Source organism: Numida meleagris, chromosome 5 (assembly GCF_002078875.1).
Source record: "Numida meleagris isolate 19003 breed g44 Domestic line chromosome 5, NumMel1.0, whole genome shotgun sequence".
In the NCBI taxonomy this organism is placed as follows: Eukaryota; Metazoa; Chordata; class Aves; order Galliformes; family Numididae; genus Numida; species Numida meleagris.
In genome coordinates, this window is record NC_034413.1 from 66,789,618 (window position 1) to 66,808,161 (window position 18,544).

Below are 18,544 nucleotides of genomic sequence, written 5' to 3' on the forward strand. Positions count from 1 at the left end.
ATTCAAAGACTCAGTTTTTTCAGATTGCTTTTTGATATTCTGAGTTTGTTATAGAACACAGAGTAATTGCAAATTCCTAAACAAAATTCATGTTGCATGCAGATAAATCTGCTGCATTTTAAACACAATGAATTTTTTCAGTGAGAATAATGATTACGAATATTTCTTCATTTCTGTCATAAAGCTTTTTCTATTTTTTTTTTTCACTTTAATCTCTGATGGTTATACATCAGCTGATTGAAAATAAGCATTTTTATCTGATTAAGTATTTTTAAGCAGCATTGCAACACTTGTGAAACGCTGCCTTGGAGCACAAAACAGAAATAAAATGACACAGTGTAAGGTAAAGGTCACCAATCTTCTATTTTAAGATATGTACCTACAGTTTTAGCTAAAGAGGTCAGGCCATGGTCAGCCAATGAGCTCTGAACAACACACTGCAAAGCATTCCTGGTGGTAACAGAAGCACCAACTCACCTGAGCTTTATATGCTTGATTGGGAGGATGGCGTGTGATATTAGAAACCAGGAATTAAAAATCATATAAACAAAAACTGGAACAACACTCTGAGCCATATTTAGCCCTGGCAGCAACATAAGAAGTGTTCTCTACAGTGAATTTTCCAGGTTTCTATAAGTCTTGCTGTGAATGAATGAATGAATGAAGAGGGCTATGCAGAGATGTCTGAAGTTCCATGAGACTTTCTACTTTAGGCATCATATTTTATAGCCACAGATAAGATATTGCATACATCCTGCAGGAAATCAGAATTGTTAGTAAAAGTCACCTCCGAGATAAAGCTTCACTATTTTACCTTTTTTTTTCTCCAGTTTTATAGTCCAATTCCTGCTCGAGCAGCTTCTAGGAATGTCCAAATATACAATGAATCTGAAATCTGAAGCACAGCTTGCCTGACAAGGGAAATGGAGGAGGAAGAAAATGAAGGGCGCCAATATCCCTTGAAACTTTGTGGATGCAAGACCTAACCCCAGAGTTGGTCAGTTTAGCATTTCAGAAGGTTGGGCTTGATAGTACTAGGTTTTAGAAGATAGTATTTGCCTTGACAGACAACAAACAAAATATGGAAACTATCAGGCTGAGTTCAGTGAAGTAGACATGGAGCCAAAGTAAGTGCCAATGCTGCCCAGGCCACAGGGACTGCTGAACAGCAGAACTAATTTAGGTTTCCTTCTTTTATATAAGTCATAGTGGCTGCCACTGCCCTGTTTGCAGCTTCTCGGAAATCGGTTCCATAATGGCGCTGCTACCAGGAGTCAGTTAAAGCACTTTATTGTTACAAAAAGTGCTTGTGCAGTGGTCATTTTATTTATTTTGAATGCCAAAAAAAAACAACCCCCAAAAAATCTAGGGCTGAGAAATATTATGTAGAGGTTCTTTCCTCCCCCATTTTTCTTAGCCCAAATAGAAACATTTTACCCCAGACACTTGACACTGACAGCGACAGTCATTACATTTATCATTGAAACAAATACCATCTCCAAAGGGAAGTTTCTACAATCTTCATCTCGTGGTTTTCCTTATCATTTGTAGAAATCTATCCTATATTGCAAACGCTTCCTACCAACACCTGTGGGTTTCAAATTGTAAATTAGGAGCTCTATTTCTCTGCAGTACCACAACAGCAAAACAAAATACCAGCAGGACACCAGATGCGAAAAAGACAGGATTTGGCTCGTCAAGAAGGATTTGAGTCCCATCCAACAGTGAGGGAAAATCAAAGCTTCCATGACTTTGCTGAACTCTGTTGTACATGAAGTAGCCCATTCGCTGCTTTTGCTTTCTTTTTTCATATAAACAAAACTGGGTTACTTAAATTGATATGCAGTTCAGCCAAAGAAAATTAACAAGTGGAGATTTGTTTCACAGCGTGGAAGATTTTTCCCTGCTCCAGAAGTGCATTCCCTTCATTTTCCTTCGAGCACTGGGACAGACACACATTTGGAGACACGTAAACTGTGTGTCCATTTTTAAGAACAAGTTGAGTAAACTTGTCGTTTACATAAGATCATCGTTGCTTCCTAGTTGCTTGGGAGAGTGAAAATTACCAAGAATACGCACATTTTATAACTGTGTATAATAACTTACATGACAGTGAGACAGAACGTACAGCTTCATAAACATATGAAAGCTTCTGTCATAGCCTTTCCATCTACCATATTCTCTTTCATCAGAGAGAAAATGGCTAAATTACCTTTCTCATCCATGGCAAACTGTGAATAAGAGCTCTAGAAGCCACCACATGCTGAGAAGAAAATATAGTCCAGGTGCCCCTGGTTATTACTAGCTGTCAAATTTTTTTTATTATTCTAAGAGGCCTGTAAGACTTCATTATCTGATTTTACAGCAGTGCTTTGCTGATAATGAGTAAAATCCAAGGAAAGAAAGCACAGAGAAATGAAATTGTGCGTGCTGGGAGGCAGCAGGCTGGCCATCCCAAGAGCAGAATTCTCCCCAGCAGAAAGGCTGGGTTAGAGCTATGGCCAACTCATTTTAAAAACCGTAAATCAAAACAAAACCGGTGCCCTGGAAACAATCCACAGATTGCATGAATTTTTATGGATGCGTGGGAACATACATCTTTTCTTTCTTCCTGATATCTACCCACATTAACTCCATCTGTGACATCCTAGTATTACTTTTCATCTTAAAGTTTTTTTCACTTTAGTCTTCCTTCTTTCCCTTGAATATTCTCCCTATTTTCTTTTCCACGTAAGATTTCCCACATCCTGTTCCCCTGCTTTTGTCCCATCTCACTCAATTTCCTCCTTTTCTATTTTCATTTCTATCTGCTACTCTGATCTCAGATTATTTTTACTGCACTGAATACAACCTTGCATTTCTTACTGTCTTTTCCACATCCACCTATATTATTTTTAAGCAGTTTTCTAAAATACATGATAATAGAAAGGAACCGGAGCTTTCCAAAGTGATATTCCAAAACTAAAGATGCAGAGGCCTTGAGACACTAAAAAGCATAGATTTAAACATGATAATAGACAAGCCTCTGTAATTGTGATGTTCATATCTTTATTACAGTCTCTTTTCCCCTGAAACAACTCTGCGAAGAAATAACATGATAGAATAAAGTACCCATCATTAAGCCCCAATATGTGTGAATATGGAGGTGAGCCAGAGCAGAAATAGACAGCTTATTTGGCTTTTGGCAAGATAATATTTGGCATTCAATACATTAAGAGGTAATATGTATTGTGCTTATTTAGTTAAGCATTTACATTACATTTAAATGGGTGAATAATAAAGAAAAAGGAGTTCTAAAAACTGCTATCAAACCATTCTACACCTAGGAATTAATAAAATGAGATCTAATACAGACATAATTTGAGGGTTTTTTTTTTATTACGAAAGATGCTAATAGTAATACCTTTAGGGTTTCCAACATTTTATTTGTAGATGTTTTTATTTCTCCCAGTTCAGTCCCAAATTGGACCTTTAAGGCAGTTTTCTTAAGAAATCTCATGTTTGGTACAACAGTCTATGCATAAGCTTGCTTTTCTCATTCACCTCTTGCAGCCCCTCAGATGCAGCCCAAAATTTCTGCAGATAACAGGTTGAAAAACAATGCAGCAAACACAGAAACCACAGATCAGGTTCTGACACAGAAAGAACTCTTGTGATTTTAGCACATTCATCAGTTCTGAACAATTTGGGGGGATTTCATCTGTGGTCCTGGCCCAGTAACTTGACTTCAGATTTGATCTACCCCACTCCTGCCCACCATCATTCTAGGTATATTGATTGCCAGATACTTGCACGTTGTTTGGCATTTCCTTGTATTGGTATCTTCAGGGGACAGCTGTCGAACAGCTACAGAGGTGCACACTCTTTCCTATGTGTGAGGAAGTACGTTTGTCTTTCTACCTAGGATTCCAATCCTCCTCTGAGGACACCCAAACTTATTTATCTTTCTGCAAGATAGTATTTGCCATTTAATATATTAGAGGTTAATCCATATTGTATTTGTTTAGTTGTGCTATTTGGAACATTAAAACCGAGGAACATTTATTCTACAGTACTCTAAACTGACTGCAGAAGCTGACAGCAGAATTTCCTGGACATTTTGACTGCAGCTGTATCTCTGTTTTACCCTATGTATCTTACTGTACCTTACAGTCAGTACTACACATGCTTTTATGCATATACTTACCTGAATGCAAAACAACAAACTTACTTTTGTGTTATTGTTTTTAATTATATGTGCTGCATTCTACCCTAGAATGCAAGCAAAACTTTGCATTAAAATATTAACATTTCATAGGCAGCATCACGTGCTACCTTCACCTGTAAAAGCACATGCCTCCTAAGTGATATATTTATTTAGTTCATCTTTAGAGAAAAAAAAAAAAAAAAAAGAAAGAAAGAAAAGGAAAGGAAAGGAAAGAAAAAGAGGAAAAAAAATCCACAAAATAAACCTCCAAACCATTTCAAAACAGTGATCTCACAGAAAGCACAAGCACCATCTGACATAGCAGGGAAAGCACTGTGGGGCACAAGAGGCACCAGGGGCCCCATCTGGTGCAGCTTGTTTTGTCAGCAAGCAGAGAGCACTCACCCATGCATATGTTACTGCTTACGCTGTTTAACTGGTCAATGATGTTAATTATAATTAGATGTTCACTGCGGAACTTTATAGCTTGTATGCACACAGGAACACAGACTTACTTCATTAACTAACTATAGCCTAAATGGAAATATTTCTGAAGCTAATGTTTCTGAAAACTATTAGCAGGATTTAGTAAAGTAGTATTTCCTGTAACTAACTGGCAACTGGGAAACTGATAATGCAACCACATCCCTAAGGAGAACTCTAGATGAAAGGCATGAAGATCCTTATCCTGTCCCGTGGTTTATATGTAGATATTCACAGAAATAAATCCCATAAAGCCGTTGTACTGTATATATCAGCTTCACTCGTCCTACTGAAAAGCAGTATTATCCTGTGTGTATTTTTTCCTTTTTTTAAAGGTCAGAAGGCAGCTCTCTCTCTGGGGCTGATGGGCACCTGCAGCCACAGTCACTCTCCCATGAGTGGTGACAAGCAGGGCCTCCCACTCCCAGCACTCTTGCAGCTGCAACTTCTGTGCCTTCCAATGTTACTCACACAAATGGAAGGGAAGGAATGTAGAAATAGGTTTCTGAAGTTCTGCTGTGCAGAAAGAACTATCTTTAAGAATGGTGAACAATGGATAATAGAATGTAGAACGCATCTTGTTTGAAAGACTCCATTTTGCTAAGTCACTAACAGCTGTGCCCACTTTTGGTCACCTTTTTAAAGCTGTTTTTTGTTAGCTTGGATTCTTGTACAGGTCAAGTGTAGAGTGTGACAACTCAAACTTCTGACTTCACTCATTTGAGGGAGTGACAACTGAAAGGGGCTGGGAAGAACAGGCAAGAGCTGAAAAATGTAGGTAGAAGAGGGAAATTAGAACGACTTTACCAAGGTAGTACCTACCACAGAACCTAGCCCCAAAGCAATAATATCAGAGAGATAAAAAGAGAATAATGGCAAACACCATACCAGAGTTTACCTAGGAAAACAAACAAACCCCAAAAGCCAAAACTTTCTCACTTCTCTTAGCTTCCTACAAAAACAGAGAGCAAATGGAGACTCTATAAAGCATAGCCACTCGGTTTGGATGAAGGAGGTACTGTTGGTGAGGAATGTAGGGAGAAGCATTGCAAGAAATGTGTCTTCCTAATCTAGATGAAAAGAAGATGGGTTAGATGTCCTGAGGGATCTAAAAAGTCACTATAAGAGGGAGGTAATAAACTATTATTCACATCAGCAAGTGGCTTAATTAAAGGTAACAATCTTAAGGTGTAAGAGGCGAGGAACATATAGGTTCATTGGATCTCTTCTCTAAATAACACTAGACAAAACTCCTTGAGGAATGCTGCAGGCTGGTTTATTCTGCCTTCAAATATGACAGATGATCTCTCAAACTCTGGTTCCCATCTCTTTATAGATGAGACAAGGTAGAGCAGGAGTGGATCTGTGTAACTAAGCCCTACATTGAAAGCTAAGAACTCAAAAACCTACATCAGAAGTGTTACAAGTGCAAATTCAAGCATTCAAATGTTAGCAAGTATTACAGCTCTATGCAGTCTTAAATTATCACACTACGCGACCAAAATTCCTTTTGACCAAAATGCTGTTTCAAAACGGCCTGCCTGATGCACAGCAGAGTGACCATTGTGTTCTCACATTATGCGCAGCCTCATGCTCTACAACAGAAATGCATTTTGTTCACCCCACTGTCTCCAACTGCTTCCCAGATCATCATGAGTATTTCCTCATAAAATTATCCCAAGTGTAAACAAAGTAATCTATATTCCCACTGAAATTAAATGCAGAATTTTAAATATTCTGATGAGTGCTCAACTTCAAATACATTAAGCCTGACACTGCACAGCATTTTGCCTCTGACACTAAGACACTATATACTCAATACCTTGATCCAAATTACTTCAGACAGCTGCACACAGCCCAAACTGCTGCATACCAAGGACACAGGTGACTCATGTTGGATATTCACAGAACATAAAATACAAAAGCAGTAGTGTCTTGTGGAACATTTGGCTAAAACAATTCACTGGCAATAGATAGGAATGCTTGTAGGAAATCTTGGACAAAATCCTGAATAGAATTCAATTATCTTTCCCAAGAAAATAATATTTACACTTCATGCCTCCCCTACCACACTCGCAACACCTTCTCCACAAATGCAAGTAACAAATGAGAACAGCTTTATTAAGCCTGGTTGTTACTACGGTCTACAATGTGCAAAACAGCTGAGGTCAGAGAAATCAAGGCCTATGTATGTGAGTTTTATGCATGTGTCATGCACAAATACACACTATGCAAGTAAAAAGGCAGCGTAACTTAAACAAATTTCAACAGTCTCAGCTATAACAGGATTGAATATGACCTGTAGGTATTCAGATCTTTCAAAATTAAGGTGCCAGTGTACTGAATACTGAAACATACATTTAGATTAAGTATAAAGATCTCTCTTTTGAAAATGTTAGAGAAGACATCCATTTTTGAAGTATGAGATACATGAACTAAAATACTGGAATGCAAAGTATTACCACGTACAGAAAACTGCCTACACGACAAACTACAAAACTTTAACTTAACAATGAGTCTAATAGATGAGAAGCAAACAAAAATCCTTTAAACTTTCAGAAGATTCAACACATCCATATTAGGAAACCTTGTCAAGCACTCCAGAATACAAACAAGATTGTGGCTTGATGTAGTCAACTAATTTCTGTTCCAATTTAAATATTTTGGTTAGAGGTCTGATTTTCTGTTGAAGTCAGTGTAATCCCTGTTGGAAAAGCAGTTTGCTTATTCTCCTCTCCTTATGCTCAGGCAAAGGAGCTGTGCCAGCAGAAAGTACTGCAACATTGTGATAGTCTGCTTGATAAGATCAGCCAAGAGGCAGTGCCAAACAATTTTTGTGTCTGAAGAAATCTATAGGCAAAACTGCATGTTTACAAAGCTTAAAAAAACCTCTAAGAATATAATTAGCTATTTTCAGCAGGTAAAAAATGCAGTGAGTTTCAAATACTCTATTATTCATGCAATTTTTTTTTTCATGTAATATCTGTTAAAGGTAAATTATGGAGTATTTTGTTTCGGCTTTGTAGATTTGCTGTCAAATAATAACATGAATCATGATGTAACATGTAACAAGTTTAAGTAGAACCGATGAGAGCACTTATTTCTTCATGGCTTTCTTCAGGCTTGTCTACGCTACAAGTTTGCATCTCCAACGAGCTAATTACCAATTGATTCAAGGTAAACATGTTTTCAAGTGGTGGCCTGGACACTGTCCAAACACGTAAATTCTGTAGTCTAGAAACACTTTGCCTGAGGCCAACTGCAAACTTGGACCATATTGTGTGTGTATGCGTGTTGCCTTACCTATGAAAGTGAAATAACTAGCTCATACTGACTGGCAACGAGCAAACCTAAAGCTAAGAAAAAGTTCCCAGCGATAGAACATATTCATTCCAAAGCGTGAAGTGAGAAAGTCCTCCCCTGCTTTCGGTTATTTTGCTGTATTTTTCAATATGGTAAAGCAGAGAGAGAGTAATGTCAGTAACTCAGGAGAACTCAGCATTTAAAAACAGCTGTTCCTCACCCACGGGGGATGCCCAGAACTGCTGTAATTAGCCCTGTAGCTGTGCTGGCCATGCAGCAGTCACAGCAGCAGCCCACCAGCCGTTCCTTCCCTCTGACTTCAAACGTACTGAGGGCAAAACCAAGGGCTGAGGCAATATTACCACTGTACCAGGCAAGAAGTAAGATCTACCTGATGTTTTCATACGTTGTTTTTCATCCACGTTAGGAGAAAGCTGCTCATATCGCTTTGCAGATGCAATTCTAAATACAGCTTTTAAATATACACTTTGATCACTGTCTCTCTTCAAATAAAGGCAGTTTTTAAAAGGTAAGGATGCTGCTCATGGATGTGAACTTTTGCATATTTTCTGTTATTTTTTTTATTTTATTTTCAAAATCCTTTTACACACAGTTTTTAATTTCATTTGTAGTAAAACTCACCACCTCTGAAAGAAAATGAAATAGAAAAAAAAGCCCCCAAATATATTTTTTGCCCTTTTTCCTTAAAATTTCTCCAATCCCTTCAAGTGTGGAAACAAAACAACTTGCTACTTTGGTAATGTCTCAGCTGTGCTTTTTAAATAACAATACTTAAATGTTAGAGGATACATTTATTCACCTCTGTTCTTCCGGTATCCCACTCTCTGGCATTACAAGCTTATAGATGCATACATATATACAGTCTCCTGTACTGAGGAAGGGTAACATAAAGCTAGAATTTCCATATTAAATAGGCATAGTCCTAAGAATCCCTAATGGAAAGTCATATGCAAACATCTTCTCAGCCTACTAAGTTCTGCCCGTAGCTTTCAAAGTCTCTGCTGCAAATTATTTTTTTTTTCCCTGAATAATAAACCACCTTTCTAATTAACCAATTGCTCATATAAAATAGTTATGTCTTTCCTCGACCTTTTCTTTTCTGTTAGACTACCATAAGCTCCTGCAGCAGTTTTGCAAAGGGCCACATGTTTTTGCATCTATTATTTCTTGTTATTATCCCCAGATTTCTTCCAGTTTTCCTATCTCCTCTACAGAAAGAGGTCATGTTTCAGCAACACACATTCATACTGCAGAGCAATGACAGCACTGACTTGCAAGAAACCTCAGGAGAACAAAACGGGGGGAAACCGTATGAGAAAGCAGATGTGACATGACCCGTGAGCAGCAATTTCTATTAGGATGATGTCATCACACTACTGATGAATCAACTGAATGGGGTTCATCACTTTTGTGAATTTGAGTGGTTTTGGTTAATTCAGTACAAGAGCAATGACAATGTTCTTACACTTGAAACCCTGCATACAAAGAAGCAGTGATTTCTTACCTTTGAAGAAAAAAAGGAATGCAGTGACAATAGCTTATTAGAAAATCTTTTTTTTTTCATAAAATTTTGCGCTAGAATGCAAAGTCTGATGTTTAAATAAACAAACAAACAAACAAATAAATAAATAAACAAATAAATAAATGGGTGGCCATCACTATAAAAGAAGACTTAGGGAACTTTGTAACATAGTAACGTCTTCTGTATGTTAAATAGGTGAACTATTTTTATTACTTTCATTTTGTTCATGTTATAGAAAAAAACTTAAGTGCCTTTCTCTCTCTACACAAACTCTCTGAGCCCAGACTAATGTAAGTACTTCTTAAAATAGATGTGTCTTACCAGTTATTTTGTAAGATATTTTTATGTGCTTCCACTCATGCAGTGCTCTAATTCATATCAGAGCTTGTCTTCTACAGAAATGACCTTACAGAAGCTGAGTGGATAATAAGCCCATCAGGTAATAAGAAAAATAAAATAAAACAAAATAAAATAGAATAGAAGGAGAATTCAGATGGACATGAACATAATGTACATGCATTATAGAGCCTTAAACTCCTATTTATATTCTCATTCAGAAATAAAGTGCCCTCAATTCTCTCTAACTTAATTGCTTTCATCTTGGAGGAAAATCACTGATAGGGTGATTTAACTCCTGTAGCTTTTACCTGGACGATTCAGGGACTGGAAATAAAGAGAAAGGACTTCAAGACCTCCATACCAGGAAGAGTATCGTAACTATTTTCCATTCCTTCACTACATTTTAATTCATAGATGCAGAGTAATTTCAGTAAAATATGACAGTTTTGTTCAGAAGCTTAATTAGCTAGGGATTGAAGAACAGAGATCTGAAGGCTGAAATAAGGGTAACTACACTAATTACACACTGTAAAATGAAAGCAAGAAGACATGTTGCATCAGCTGTGAATTGCCCCAGGTAATCAAATTCCTGGAGTTTTATTAGTGTCATTGCTGTTCATGTGTTCACCTTGGTTTGTTGAAGCGTTTTATTTCCACTGAAATTCTTTCCATAATTATTGGCACCAGTCTTCTGCTTTCCATTTGCATGTGCATGCTTAATCATACCACATTACTTCAGGAAAGAGGGTGGGTGAAGATAATCTTATTCCTTTCTGTCATCAGGAGCAGCAGCAGAAGCAGCAAGGTTTCCCAGTGAGCAGACATGTACCACTACAGAAAAACTGGAGAGGAGGGGGATCTGGTTGAATAGGCTTTCTTTTCTCATTTGTTTTGGTTCCACTATTGCACTACTTCCATAGAGTTATTAATCATAGAATCATTGAATCATTAGGGTTGGAAAAGACCTCTGAGATCATCTAGTCTGTCTTCTCCCAGACTGAAAGAGGTTGTGGAGGACGAGAATAAGCAAGAAAAACCAAATTCTTAATGAAATCTTTCAGATCGTCACTAATTATGATGAAGTTTATTTTTTTTTCTGAAGAGGATTCTTCTCCAGGTCACCTTTAAAACTTTCTAAAAGTTACTGTGTCTTATATGTATCTTACAGCTCTTTGAATCTGCTTTGTGACAAGAAAAGGAACTGAACCCTTTTAATAATGGTATGTTATTAAAATACTAATGATTTTGCTGTTAAAAAGTGAGCTTTAATGATTATAACACTCCTCTTTGATCACCAGAGAATGGTGATTAATTTGAGAGGGAAAAAAGTTTTAAGACACAGAGATTTCTCTCAAGCCTTGAAAGTGCTATAAAAGCTCAGGGACAGGAGAGTAAAAAGGGAATAGAAAAGGCAACAGACAATAGGTGTAGATGTTTTATTTTTATCCTGAAAGACTCCCCTGTCTAAATAACATTGAGGCAAATAAAGAAAAATATAAAATATATATACTGTTTTGACCTCCCCTGCATTTTGAATTCCTGCTCTCTTCTTTCTCTGCAAGAAACTTCATCTCCTCACTGACAACAAATCCCTGGCGTTCCTTGTCTGTGAAATCCCTGCAGTCCAATCACCATTTACCTCACTGCCAGGCCAGGTCTAAGGCATTTTTCTTTCTTCCTATCTATCTGAGCAACCTCGGGAATGACACCAGGCCTGAGATTTCTCAAACCAGGCCATTCCACATATAACCACAAAGATCCCCACTGACTAGCGATGCTAAAAGCAAGAAATGACTCAAATAAAATCTGACCCCTGCTTCTACTCCAGATCAAGATCCCATTTTTCCTTCCAACTATCTTTTGTTGCCCATCCATTTACTTTACATCATGCTTAATTCAAGGCAAATAAAAAATAAATGCAAACACTATTCATTGTCTCTAGAAGATAGTGCTCTTCTAATATTTTTTGAAAGATACAGATACAGAAAAATAGAAAAATCAAATTTTTTTTGTAAAATTGATTCAGAAAGGTGTCCTTCTGCCTCCTCATCAAGCAATTTGCTTTTCTTTGGCTACTGTGGGACACAGAGTGCAGGATTTCAAGGCTGTGCCTATTCAGATGCTCTGTCAAAGACTTGACCCATGCAAAAGTTTGTTCTTCTTAGGCTTTTCTCACCACTGACTTTGTTACTGTGAACTGCTCAGTGGGCCTCAGTACATTTCAGCCTGTCCAATAGCCACGTACATCTCAGGAGGATCAAATGCAGCTTGATTAAAAAATAACTTGACTACAGCTGGTCACCTGGTTGGTAGTGAGGCTTATGTGGCCAATATCCAACTTCCTCTCACTACACGAACCAGAAGTATATCAGACGTTCAATACATTTACAAGTCAAAATGAATGCTTTAAATAATAGAAACAACTTCCATTGCTTCCCTTGTTCACCTTTGCGAATTGGAAACGTTAGCAACTCCCCGCTATTGTAGATTTTCAAATGAATCTGAATATATATTATTTTTTTGCTATTGTACCATTGTTTTTCTCTGGAGTTATTAGCATTTCCAATGAATGTGACATAGCACTGTAATGCATTAAGAGATGCTGCTACAGCCACAGTATCACAATCCCTTGCTGGATGCATTTACAATTGTTGCGTGAAAGAACTAAGCAGAATTTTTTATTTATTTTTATTTTTTTATTACTTTTATTATTTCTACAACGTAGCAGAAGGAAAAGCCGATTAAAAGATTTATTCAAATATTTACATGACACACAGTGTTGCAGTATGAAAGTGTGAGCTCTCTTTCCTTACAAATCTCTTTAGCAGTTAAATCTTTTCTCCCCATTGTTACTAACACAACTTTTAAATGGTAGCTACAAGATCCCATTACAATGCCTTCAGCCTCTAATTGGGCATCCTCTGCCATTCTTCTCTCCCTCCTCCTATTCTCTCCCTCCACACGCCTTTCCTTTCTAGTGATTCATGCACAGGATGTCTAATCCATTTCCTCACTCCCAATACTTCTCTACATTCTACTCTGTGCATCCTCCCACTCGCCAGCTTCGCACCACACATCCTTTTTGCAATCTCACCCCGTGTGCCCTTTTTCCACACATACTCTTATGTCTGGATCGGTGTTAAAAGTGCGCTCCTTAAAATTCATGTTTTTCCATAAGCCTGTGAAATACAATCAAAAATTATGACCAGCATCCCAAGTAGCATCAGAGCCAGTATTACAGGTCACACGTAACCAGACCCAGGTAGCACAGCCTTTCTTCTCTCAACTTAAAGTTCAGTCTTAGAAAAATAATAAAAGTTCTCGTTTATTCACTGTATAATATGAAACAAGCTCAGTAGTTCAATTATATGCACACAAAAGAATATATAAAACCATCACCACTAAATAGCTAACAAAATGCACAGGCTCAGAGATGGAAATATTCATCATGCTCACCAAAATTCCTAGATTAAGTAATTTTCCATCTATTTTTTACTTATTGATAAATGGAGAATTTCTGGCTCACAAAGCAACAACTAAATGCAGATGAAACTGTTCAGACGTGAACATGTGAAAATAGAAGGGCGTGACCTTGTGCTACTATCGGGAAGTTTGTCATAGACTTAGTGCTGAGGATCGAGCTCTGAATTCCACAATGCAGAATGAGGCCTTCTGTGTGCATGTGTACTTCCAGCTTTTTGAAAAAGGAACGTACTGTGACAGCAATACGCATTGCAGGAGCAAATATCTTAAAATGTGATTACGCCTTAAAATACATTATTTTTCAGGTGCTATAAAAAAGCCTGGACAGCTTGGGTTTCATACTTAAATAAATAAATAAATAGCAAAATCAGCAAGTTGTCTAGGTGGTAACACCATGCTCATACTTTGACCTAGAAATAGGTCTCAACTAAAATCAGCATGAAAGAGTAAAAAGAAAGAGAAAAAAAAAGAGAAAAAGAATGGAAGGAAACATTTTTTATACAGCCAGAATGTGTTTGATTATCTCTTCACATTCTGTACCAAAACCCAGTTGCTCACAAGCACAACAAATCCATAAGGTGGGGACAATGAATTAAGAAGTATGTTAGATATCTCATTAACCTAACAACATATGTCAGATAATTATTAAATTTGTCAACAAGAACTGTAAAGAAATAACTCATTAAGTGCAAAATATGAATTCTGAACCAAAAAAATATTCAGCCAGTTTTTCCACCATTAATAAATCAGTACTGCTATATAATGTTACAGTGTTAAGTCTCTTCTGGACTCCCTCCAGTCCAGCACTTCCATTTACACTAAAATAGATGTGATGATATGGCACAGGAAAAGGGAACTATCTGAATAAGAATGGTTTGCAGCTGGCAAATAGATGGAAAATCAGTCTTTCTTTTTCTGTTCCATCCCTCCTTGCAGAATCAAAATGCAGGATAAAATTCTTACATCCCTGCCAGATAAGATTATCTAATGACAAGCTGTGGATTCATCTAGTAAATCCTGCAAAGAATATACAAGTGAATGTATAGGAAAAAGTCTGCTGTTGGCAAATTTGAAAGCTTCAAGTTCTTTCAGTTCAGAACACGCAGAAAAATCAATTTATACGTGAATTTTTATCTTTCTTTTAAAACAACACTGCAGTCAGATCAAGTCAAGCTTACCATCTGCTGCGGGTAGACATACAGCTATATTCAAGAATTACATTATAAAACTTCTTTGTAAACTTTACATGCAAGCTGTTCTTGTCAGAATTGAAGTCACGGTGATCATGCATCTTAATATTCAATCAGGCTTTAAACAAAGAGTGACAAAAGTCCACATATGGATGACAAGCTGTTCTACAGTAAATATTTTTGTATTTATTGAGAAGGGGCTTATGGCAGTTTAGGATGCGTTCCACCAGGCGTTTCGGTTTTAACTGCTTACGGACTAATAGAACCCAAATAAAATCCCTTTTCCAAAATCTTCACTGAAATTTACAGTTTTTAAATTAACTTGATCATTCCTATTTAGCTGCGCTTTTACTTCATCATTTGCTTAATTTTTTTTTTCGCAGCTGGTGGCTGTTAGGAGCAGAAGATTTTTAGTACCCTGCATTTTAAGCAAGGCTTTATTCCCAAGTGGTGCTGAACGTAACTATGGAAGAGAAAAAGCAAATACCATGTGCTTCTATCATTATAGCTGACCCTCTAAAGCAGATTAAAAAATCTTCCACTTCTTTTTTAATGTAATTAAATTTGCTAGAGCCAGTCCTCATATTCCTGCAGCTAAGGGGACACAGTGTAAAATGTTCCTTTTCCATCTACTCCAGTTACAAACGATTTACAGAAAAAATAATAATCTCATGACAAGTAGGGATAAAATTGGTTTTCCATTTCCTATTCCATTTTGAAAAGTTACAAGGCACACGTTGCTATTAATATTGTTAACCACTTGCTACAGTTGTGTTACACATTTTATTATAGCATCTATGCGAGTAACCCAGGACAGCAGTAAAAAATCATTTTGTAAACACCAAAATGAAAGAGATACATTGTATGAAGTCACAGACGAGCATACGTCATATAAAATCAACATTTCCCAATGCAAATAAATGATCTTACCCTGAGGTTGGATCAACAGCTATGGCCTTAGGGTTACTGAGGTCCAGCTCAATGAGCGTAATGCACACTGTTCCGTTCTGGTTGCAAACGAAGATCCTGTCACTAACATGATCCACAAAGTAAAAATTTCCAGTGATCCAGTCAATTGCTATTTGCTGCACATCTGCCAAAATGAAAAAGAAAGAAAGAAAGGAGAAAAAAAAAAAAAAAGAGCTCAGAACTGCAACTGTAATACGAATAACTGAACCACTAGCTGCTTCACCAAACAAATGCTCTACTCAAAGAGCTCAAACTGCTTTTACAGTGAGAACGTGTATATGGCATACAATAAGGAATTCAGTTCCCTATGGATGAATACTTGTTGGGGGGAATTTTTCCTTTTTAAGGACGAAAGTCTCATTGCAACTTCAAGGACAAGAAAGGTGCACATTTGTGTGCAGTTCTATTAAGTATTTTAAATTTCATCTGTGGCACTTTTAATGATATATTCAAAAGCAACATCACTGAGCGTTGGTGCAGCTGTGAGAGAGGGACTGGAAATGGCCCATGGATAATGTTTATAACAGGTTATTAAATATGTGTAAAGGGAACTATAAACTGATTATAAATACTTATAAATCCAAACTTATAAACCCAAAAAGCTTTTGTGTTGTTACTCATATCTAAACCACTCTATGTAATAGTAGACATGAGCATGCAATGAATTCACTCTATTTATTTTTTCTTGTAGTTCTGAATAATCTTCATGTGTTTTTCTCCATCCTTCCTTTTCTGTATTTCTATCATTTTTTCATAAGTTTTTTAGTTTTTTTCCCTCACTCAAAGAAGAAACTGTTGCTTCTATCACATGTATCCTCTGTATGAGAATATAAAGTAAACCTGACTCAAAAAGAAATTCCAGTCATTAAGTTTTTGACAATAATCGAGGGTTTATGAGTTATGCATTTCCTAAATACTTACACTAGACATGGAGACCCATGCAATGTCCTTCAGAGTGCAGATAACATAAGATTTGCTCAATAAAATATCAGGAAGGCACCAGCTGTATTGCATCTCAGCCATCCCATTACACAGTTCATTGCTGTCTCTTCTATTTCAGATTTCTCCCTTCTGCTATTCATTTTTCTTTTAATTCAAAGTGAATATTATGCCTCTCCCCTTCTGATAGCTGCTATTATGAAGACATGCTGAGCCAGAATAAAGGAATGCTCCATTTAGTCCAGGATCCAACCTCCAGAGCAGGCCAATGTCAGGTGTGCCATGAGATATACAAAAACACTAAAAAATATTTCATACAACAGGAAGGAAAACACTTTTCTTTTTCCTTGTGAAAACAAATGATAGGGCATGCTTTTAAAAATGCCAGTAAACACTTAGTCCCTCAGGAAGCCAGTAATAATTTAAGCAGTTTCCACTTTCCATTTTCAGAACTTGGATTTTGAAAATATTCGTTACAAAGAATGAAAGCTACAAAAGAGCTTCAATTTTAAATGTTTATAGACATGAAGTTAGTAATTAAATTCCCGTAACGTGAGTTCTGGAAGACTGCTATGCTTTGGGAAGCAGAGAAAGAGCCTGCTGGAGAAGAGTACTCTTCTTTTTCACCTAGTTTTACCCAGGTTTCATACATACTTGAAAGGCATGATACATGCAGCTTGTTGTATCTGTTAAGATAACAATATTCACATCTTTAAAATGCAGACTTCATTTTTTCAGTTAATCATTAACATGTCATTAACAAGAAATGACATTAAGCAGGTGTTTATGGTACACAAGGAAATTAATTGGAGGTCATACTAGGGACAACCATTTGCATCCAATAGTTGGAACAGAGGTTGCACAGCAATCCAGGAAAAGTGAGACATCCAGAAGCAATTTAACAGAATAACCTCTATGTCACAGACTTCAAAAACCATTTGTTGCTCTTGACTCCTATTTTTCTGCTTTCCCTTCCCCCGCAGGTTATCTTTGGAAAGAGCATAGTATCAGCAGCGCAGGCTATTTGCAAGACGCGAGCTCATTCCAACTGCATTCCTTGTAAAGCTGCTCATTACAAAGTATGCTATGCTAGGTCACAGTTTCCAGAAAAAGAAGCATAGTGATTCGTATTTTTCTCCAGAAGTCTACAGCATGAAATGGAGGAGGTCTCTCACTACGCAAAGAACACATCTCCTGACAATAAACATTCTGGTTCCTCGGTGAAAGATAGTAATTAACTTAGACATTTAAAGCACGATCAAATTTCCGTTTAATGGTTAATCTAACACAAATACCTTGTGTATTTTAGATTCCAGTGTTGTGTTTTAGGTTTTGCCTTTTTTATCCCATCAGCTCTGCTGTACATAGGACGCATCCAATTGCTCACAAGAGAAGTTTAAAAAGAATTGTCCAAATCTACTCCACTGTGAAATGATATCCCACATGAGAAATTCACATAGCTGGCAGCTTTTATGAATCAAACTTTTAATCTCTATGGTTTCAGTAGCAGCTATGCATTAAGCCGCTCTGAATGGCTCCCACACAAGTCAAACGCACTGTATACCATAGAGATAAGGTTTTGCTTGCACTGGGGACTTTTAAAATATATAGTTATGTGCTCAAGATGTCATTGAATTTACTTCATGCTTGTTTCTGCATTCATATATTAAAACCCAGTAAGTGTAGATAGCTAGCCTGCTCACATTTTTAAAGTAATTAATCGTTTTTTCTTTTATTCACATCGGAAATCTCTAAAAAGAAATGCTTCCTCCTGAAAACACACATATTTATTTTGAGTAATCCTGTATATATTTTTGAGGCTTTTTCCCAGTTTTAGTAGCAGTTTCCATGGAGTGTTTCTTCCAAATGTGGACGACTTTCCTTTAGTACTTTCTAAAAACCTACATTTCCTCTTAAGGACTTCAGAAAGAAATACTAAGATGACATTTCATCTAAATCTTACTCTAGTTAATGACATTATGTTGACCATGGGCACTAGCAAAACTTCTTCTTTTTTGAAACATACAAGTATTATCATACTTTTAGAGAAAATAGTGATTTCATATGAGGATGGCTCAATCTTCAATACATGTCTTATGACTGAAATGC

At 36.9% G+C, this 18,544-nt stretch overlaps 1 protein-coding gene across 4 annotated transcripts in view; it reads right to left on the reverse strand.

The window, feature by feature from the left end:
• The window catches only part of LRP1B (LDL receptor related protein 1B), a 603,435-nt gene that overhangs the window by 239,375 nt on the left and 345,516 nt on the right, over positions 1-18,544 (reverse strand). For all 4 annotated transcript variants that reach the window (XM_021398823.1, XM_021398822.1, XM_021398824.1 and 1 more), the window contains exon 7: positions 15,458-15,620. In XM_021398823.1, coding sequence (XP_021254498.1) covers positions 15,458-15,620 — 163 coding nt within the window. The remainder of the gene's footprint in view (positions 1-15,457; positions 15,621-18,544) is intronic.